General features: G+C 41.3%; 2 protein-coding genes across 2 annotated transcripts; one reads left to right on the top strand and one right to left on the bottom strand.

Moving 5' to 3' along the window:
• Positions 1-97: 97 nt before the first annotated feature.
• On the top strand, positions 98-2,749 carry mrto4 (MRT4 homolog, ribosome maturation factor). Its single transcript, XM_084035716.1, has 8 exons — positions 98-191; positions 431-489; positions 607-710; positions 792-873; positions 957-1,024; positions 1,112-1,263; positions 2,077-2,153; positions 2,250-2,749. The coding sequence occupies exons 1-8, from the start codon at positions 164-166 to the stop codon at positions 2,391-2,393; spliced, it is 714 nt and encodes a 237-aa protein (XP_083891842.1). The 5' UTR covers positions 98-163; the 3' UTR covers positions 2,394-2,749.
• Positions 2,750-3,189: 440 nt separating this feature from the next.
• On the bottom strand, positions 3,190-6,526 carry LOC311030107 (aflatoxin B1 aldehyde reductase member 4-like). Its single transcript, XM_084035672.1, has 7 exons — positions 6,032-6,526; positions 5,018-5,205; positions 4,821-4,925; positions 4,635-4,731; positions 4,397-4,496; positions 4,130-4,259; positions 3,190-3,773 (listed from the first exon to the last, which is right to left on the bottom strand). Exons 1-7 carry the CDS (start codon positions 6,324-6,326, stop codon positions 3,612-3,614), a joined length of 1,077 nt encoding a protein of 358 aa, XP_083891798.1. The 5' UTR covers positions 6,327-6,526; the 3' UTR covers positions 3,190-3,611.
• Positions 6,527-7,247: the final 721 nt, after the last annotated feature.

Here is a 7,247-nt window from a genome sequence, read left to right as displayed (position 1 = left end):
CAGAGGACATACATATTTAAATACAAAGTTCTTCTTTTTGTCTTTGCAGTCAGGCACCACGAGGGGCAGCTGCGCCAAACAGAAACATGTGGGGGTCCTTTCTCTAGTCTTCACGCGTGCGTCTGTCTGCTGCGCTGCCATCGTGTAGAGACGAGAGGAAACCATGCCGAAGTCAAAGAGGGACAAGAAAAGTGAGTTAAAAGGCCGTTATGTTTACAAACACAACGCGGTTGAGCATATTATCTGGTTGTTCGCATGTAACAGCTGTCTGCGACGACAGAAAATAAGTTATTTAACAAGCTAACGTTAGCGTCTCCTAATAGCAGTTAACATACGTTGGAGGTGTTGAAAGTGTCCCTACTGGCTGAGTCCACGTATTACTAACTAACTTATTGCTAACTGACTGCTTTTCACACGATCTTCCCCCCAGTTTCGTTAACGAAAACGGTCAAGAAAGGACTGGAGTCAAAACAGAAGTTAATTGAGGAGGTGAGCATCCTGTCAGCTGTGCTATGCTAACTACAGCTAGTTGAAGCTGCCGAAGTGACGTATTTAACTCTAAATCACGAACCTGTTTGTGAGTTTTTTTTGTTTTGTTTTTTTTAGTTTCGAAAATGTGTGGACACCTACAGACATTTGTTCATATTTTCTGTGGCAAATATGAGGAATAACAAACTGAAAGACATCAGGACGGCATGGAAACACAGCAGGTGATCAATTCTACTAAGTTTTCCATTTGCTTCATATGCATTTTGTCTTAGATAAGAGCTTGACCATCATCTTTCCCACAGATTCTTCTTTGGCAAAAATAAAGTCATGGGTGTTGCCTTGGGTAAAGGAGAAACCGATGAATACAAGGATAATTTGCACAAGGTAGGTGAGATCTTGGGTGATAAGCCCGAAAATATGATAATCTATTGCAATAGATTCTTTATTGCCTTTTTGATAATTTGCAGGTCAGCAAGTATCTGCGAGGAGAAGTGGGAGTACTATTCACTAATAAAACAAAGGATGAAGTACAAGAGTAAGTAAGGTGTCACTTGGTGCACTACAATTGCCGTTATTCTCTGAATATTATTCATTAGTTAATGTGTGTGTTCTTTATCTGCAGGTATTTTGATCATTTCAAAGAGATGGATTATGCACGGGCAGGCAACCGTGCACGGATGAACACAACTCTGGACGAGGGACCCCTTGAACAGTTTCCTCACTCAATGGAGCCCCAGCTGAGGCAATTAGGACTTCCCACCGCTCTCAAGAAAGGTAAAATGACAGGATATGACTGGCATAACGAGGCTAACGTTGCCTGTGTGTGCAGGGATCAAGTTTGATACAAATCTAACTGGCAGGGATGGGACAATTTTATCACAAATCGAGATTAAAAACACACCAGCAATAAGTCATCATTATTTTCATGATCAGAAATATTGTCAGCAGTTACTTGAAAAAGCTGTTGACCTTACTATCATAGACAATTGAAAACTGAGCCGGATACAAAAATAAAAAGTATCGATCCATTGGTTATGCAGGGTACCATATGATTTATGATCACGTTATTTACGATAACTTGTTTTTCACTAAAAAAGAATGTTCAGTCTTTTCTGTGACATAATAAATTCTTTAAATATTTGTTTCTTAACAAAATGTTAAGTGATTCCAGTATGTTTTAGGGCCATTATAAGGATATTTTGATGACTATCCTGTGTTCCTAATGTGTGTTTTCACCAGAACCACTATTCTCTTTGAACTTGTTAAATGACAGTGGAAAGCATGTCCGTGTCTCTTGTAGTCTTGTTTATATGATTGAGACTTAAGTATTTTTCTGGCATATAACATAGTATGGGTGTTGGAAACCACACATTGTTTATTTATTTTTTTAAAGCAGCTGGATAATGTAGTTTTTAGCAGTTGTCACTCAAACAAAAGGAAATGCCCTATTCTTTAAACATGTTTGACTATAACAGATTAGTCTTTCTTCTCTGAATGGTTGCCCCTTTAACAGGAGATGCTTTTTCACATCATTAAGTTGGATATGACACGTGATGGTAAGAGTTGTGTATCTTTCTGTTATTACAGGAGTGGTGACACTGCTGAAGGACCATGAAGTGTGCAAGGAGGGAGACGTGCTCACTCCTGAGCAGGCTCGTATTCTGGTGAGTGCTTGAATGTTTGACGGAAGAACATTTTTCCCGTGACATCCAGTACCGTGTTGCATTTAGGTGACGGATGTGTTCAAATTGGCTCCACAGAAACTCTTTGGCATCGAGATGGCAGAGTTCAAGGTGCAGATCAAATGTTTGTGGAACTCAGAAACGGGTGAGTTTGAGAACATTACAGCTGTGGAAGAGTCTATGGAGGACAACGAAGAGGAAGATGACGATGTTGCAGAATAAAGCGTCTGCAAAGGAAGAAGCTTGTACACATCTATTTTTGCCAACCTGACTAACTAGAGGGACAATGATGTGGAAACCATTTACCCTGAATGCAAGTGCGCCCCCTGGAGTTTGTCATCTCTCCTTTTTTCACCCCAAAACATGAACTTCTGTCCAACACCTTGAATTTGTTCAGTAAACACGTGACTGGTGTCTAAAGACTTAATGATCTCCTACATGTAATCATGCTGTTGCCACTTGTTTTGGTCAACATAATGAGGAAAAACTTTTTTATTGTTTGCAAGTATTTTGCCATTCAGCCAAAATAAATGCACATGTTCTTCTCATGGGTTAAACTACTGTTTTATGTGTACGAAGATACATTTTGTCAATTCAAGTGGTTTTTTTTTATAAATTTTTAATTAAGGCAGACTCAACAAAATTTTGTTTTTCCCCAAAAAATATCTTGCATTTAAGTGTTTACATTTGTACATTTTCAATTAAGTTTTCACATTAAAGGAGTCATCACCAGGAAATCGCAATTTCTCTTGTTAAAACATGCATATCTGTGTTTGACCTCAGTTGAAACTTGCCTGAAAGGCTGGAGTTTGAAAGTGGCGCCGTTTTTTCGCTTCTGCTCTTTTTCCGAACAGGAATAGCACACAAGGGTGTGCATTCCTAAAGCACGAGATTTTGATTCTGCGCCTTCGGTGACGTCACCGTGGCGGCTACTTGCATAAGCCCACCCCTCTTTCACCACCCAACCCCGCCCCGTCCGCTACCTGAAATCGCCGAAGCGCCGCCATTATGTTTTGGAGTCTGCATGCAGGCAAGCCCCCCCGGCTCTGTCCTTCCTGCGGCGAATCAACGCGCGCCTCATTACATATTATACAATGCACATCCGGACCAGTCAAAACCTCGCGCGTAATCTCGCGTGATAAAATCGCGGTACGAAAAAGGGTCAGAACAAGCTCAATGTTTGATTAAATTTTTTTTTTTTTTTTCTAATAAGTTTTACGAATTGATCCAAAGCGATCCAAGGGGGGCTGGATACGTATAAAACCAGGTTATGACTCCTTTAATACATAATGGCCAGTCATTTAAAATGTAAAAAATATATTCAAGTGTGATTTCAGGAAAAGGGTCAAAGTAATTAAGGGAAATGGGCGTTTAGCAGAGCTATGGTCTGAATCAACTTAAATTAAATTTGATTTGACTCTTAAGGAGAAATTTAACTCTTTAACGGAAGTATTTTGGACACTCGTGGGCTACGAGATTCCAGGCTTCATTGAAGGAGGCAACCACTCGCTCATCTAGAGGACCCTCTTCTGCAGCAGCCATGTTTTGCTGAAGTTGCTCCATACTTGACATGCCGATGATGACTCCGTCACCAAGATCACCCTGGAACAGCAGATCATTTAATGCTCACAGAGAATAATGATCAGTTCCATCTACAACAAATTACCTGGCACTTTCAGATGGAAAAAAAACTAGGATTCTGGTTATATAATCTACTAATTTAATTGAAATTCTTGTCCACTGATTATTGGTTCACTATTAAGAAAAACAGTTATTTATCAATCAGTACCATTTGTTTAGACTCTTGATAATAAGCATTTTGTTTAAATATATAAAATTGTGCAGAGTGAGCTACCTACAGTGAAGATTTCTAATAATATATTGTTGTAATCTCCCCTTGATGATAAAAAAACAACAATAATCTCATGCCACTGCAGTGTTCCATGCATAATAGGTACCTTAAGCTGGGAGTGGTGGTACATCCAGCGCATCGCAGCAGAGGTGAGGGTGGGTGTCTCTGACTCGTACACCGTCTCCAAGGTCTTTAGAACTACAGCTATTGCCTCGAAATGACTCTGATTCCAGTATCTGACAGAAAAGAGGACCAGCACAATTACCTTCTGTACTATTAGTTCACAATGTACATGCAAGCGATAAAGCATAACATGCAACAACATATAACAAATGAGTTGAAAAATCTCAAAAGCAAAAGGCCCGTTGCTGACCTGTCTCTGTATGCTGCAGCCCAGTTGTTACCAAAGAATCGTCCTGCAGGCTGGGAACCATCTTTGTCCTGGTAATGGTACTTTCCTGTCAGAAGGCCACCTGCAGAAGGTGAGATTTGATTGCGACCCAATAGTTAGTTATTGAGGCATTTCACTCAAACCACAAATGTCACCAACTGTAAGTATAGCCTGTTAAAAGAAACAATTCAAACGGTGCACGAAGGAAGATATGCAACACCTGCTAGAGGATTGTATGCGTAGAATCTCATCCCGTAGTATCTCAAACATGGCAGCAGCTCGGTCTCAACCTGTCTGGTAGTGGCGTTGTACATCCCCTGTGGAGGGTTGTAAGAAGAATAACGTGGGATTAAAGTGAGATAGAAACCAGATGAATGTACAAGGCTGTTTTTAAGCGCCACAATACCTGATACACAGTGGGAACAATCCAGTTGTTGAATCTGCAGATGGTAACAGCTTCAGCCACTTCCCACGATGCGTAGTTCGACAGGCCGAGCTCCTTGAATTTTCCCTGAGGACGATATTTTAACATTGAATCATAATTTAATGGAACATTAAATATATTAATAACTCATAGAATAATGAGGTATCTGGGCTGTTCACCTCGTTGTGGAGTTCATTGCAGGCCCTGAGTGTGTCTTGAATGGGGTTTTGATGGTCAGGAGCGTGGAGGTAAAAAAGGTCCACACTGTCCGTCTTCAACCTCTGGAGGGAGGTTTCCAGCTGAGAGCGCACGCTCTCTGGCTTCAGCGTCTTCCCATCCCAGGGGTTGGCCTTGGTAGCTATGCTTACTGTTGCACAGAAATCATCAATTAAAAAGTATGTTTGCAGCAAACACCAAGCTTAATGCACTGATTTTCAAAGTAGGGGGGGATATGACAATATTTTAATATATACATATTTTACATGTTATTAATCACTGCCTTATTCTTGGCATTTTCTGTAGGTGCAATATGAAAGACAGCTGTCATTAAATGGTGTAACACGCCCAGTATGGGTAATTAGGCTGCTACTGTCAAGGGGCCAATGAAACATCCATCCCGTCAGTGTCAGCTGAATAAATAATGAGAAAAATGTTTTTACTGTTAATATCACTGTTGGATATTAAGACAGTAATGCCAAGGGATGTTTATGACAGAGGAAAGGCTGATTGTTAATTATTAATAACATAAGGAAGAAACTATGTTTTTGATATGTTTGCCATCATCATTTTCACGTAGTTAAAAAAAAAATTGTAAGGGGGGGCTGTTACAATTTCTTTTCCTGTCAGAGGCTAATGCTATACGGGGGTCCTTGGCATGGCAAAGTTTGGGAACCCCTGGGTTAGAGAGAGGAGGTACCCATAATTCCATGCTGCTAAAAACGGTTTCCAACGGTTGGCACGAGCATGACGGGCAGGTTAAAGGGGGGCTTGTGCCAGTTTTGGTACCCATAATTCCATGCTGTTACCAAGAGGGTAGAGGGGGGCTTGGTACCCATACTTCCATGCAGATGCCAACCTGTCTGCCAACGCTGTCTAAAGAGAATTCACCGTCATATACGTCGTCTAATGAGCGGCAGCTTCGCTTTTAGAGAGTTTACCGAGTCGCCGCTAATACGGGTCCTTGTGCTGTGTACCTGTTTTGGGGAGATTCATGCCCCCTATGACGGCCTCTGACTTCCCATCCATGTACATGAAGGCTGTGTCCACCTGGTTGTGTCCTCGCTCCAGGAAAGTCTTCACCATCTCCAGGCTCTGCTCGGCGTCGGCTCGGCCACCGAACGCCATAGTTCCCAGTAAGGAAGCCGGCCGTTTAGTCTGGGACGACATGTTTCGACGAGACGCAAACCTCGGCGAACGTGAGAGCAGCGCGTCTTCGAGCAAACCTGGACAGAGTCGCGGTATCAGTCTTCCCGTCGTTAGCCACCGCATGCTACAGCACAGCAGCAGCTAGCATGTGACTTAAAGGGGTAAAGGTCGTCAGAAGTTACAGTTACTCAGCCGGTTGTAAAACGAACCGTGCTAAACGTACCGAAAAACGTTAGCTGTTTTGCTAAGCTGCTCCTTTGCTAGGCTGTAGAGGTCAATATGCGTTTTCTGTTACGAAATTCCTGTTTTTTTTTGTAGACACGCAAGTTAATATTTGTCTCTTCGTTGCATCATAGAGCTTGTCGTTCTCGCTAGATGTAATTCTTCCCTTTAACCACAAGGTGTCAGCAAATCGCCATTTTATTTGTTTACAAAACGTGCTCATGACGTTTCTCCTGCATCCAGCAATGTAGACTGGATGAACTAACACTGCTGCTAAACATTAATATGTATAGTGTTTCAGTGAATACTGGCTAAAGACTCCATTAAAAGTGATTAAACAACACGTATTTGTTTAGGAGTGTACTAGTTGTAATTATAATGTCAACCTGAATATTCGAGGTACTAAACCTAGATTTTGACTCCAGGACGCCTGTAAGATCACGTTTAACTGGATGCAAATGCAGGTGCAACCTAAAGAGGTAGTGGTAGCTCTACTTGAAATAGTTATGCAACTAAAGCTCAAGGGGTGTTGGATGGTTAACCAACCAGGCGGAGTGGTCAAAGACCCTGCCCTTGGACATTTGTAATGACAATTTGCACCAGTAAAATATAACATGAACTCTCCCAAAATCTGAACACATTTTCTCTATATTATTCCAGCATTGTATTTTTTAGTTAGTATTTGTTAAAATGATGATATGCAATAGTAAACATGCTTTGGTGTATTATATCAGATTCACGTGAAGTTAATTTTGAAACTGGTTCGTCTCTGGGCATAATGAGGCTGCCATGTGTAGTCAGGTATGTGTACTTGATGACAAC

Source organism: Eutrigla gurnardus (genome assembly GCF_963514095.1).
Source record: "Eutrigla gurnardus genome assembly, chromosome: 2".
Taxonomy (NCBI): Eukaryota; Metazoa; Chordata; class Actinopteri; order Perciformes; family Triglidae; genus Eutrigla; species Eutrigla gurnardus.
The sequence above is the reverse complement of the archived record's forward strand: the minus strand, read 5'-3'. Positions and strand labels throughout refer to the sequence as shown.

Bases quoted from the DNA above. Each gene is read 5' to 3' on its own strand.
- mrto4 (XM_084035716.1), top strand. From the start codon at position 164: ATGCCGAAGTCAAAGAGGGACAAGAAAA. The intron at 490-606 runs GTGAGCATCCTG...TGTTTTTTTTAG, and splicing joins AACAGAAGTTAATTGAGGAG to TTTCGAAAATGTGTGGACAC. The intron at 2,154-2,249 runs GTGAGTGCTTGA...TTGGCTCCACAG, and splicing joins CTGAGCAGGCTCGTATTCTG to AAACTCTTTGGCATCGAGAT.
- LOC311030107 (XM_084035672.1), bottom strand. From the start codon at position 6,326: ATGCGGTGGCTAACGACGGGAAGACTGATACCGCGACTCTGTCCAGGT. The intron at 4,926-5,017 runs GTGAACAGCCCA...TATCGTCCTCAG, and splicing joins GCAATGAACTCCACAACGAG to GGAAAATTCAAGGAGCTCGG. The intron at 3,774-4,129 runs GTACCTATTATG...CTGCTGTTCCAG, and splicing joins ACCACCACTCCCAGCTTAAG to GGTGATCTTGGTGACGGAGT.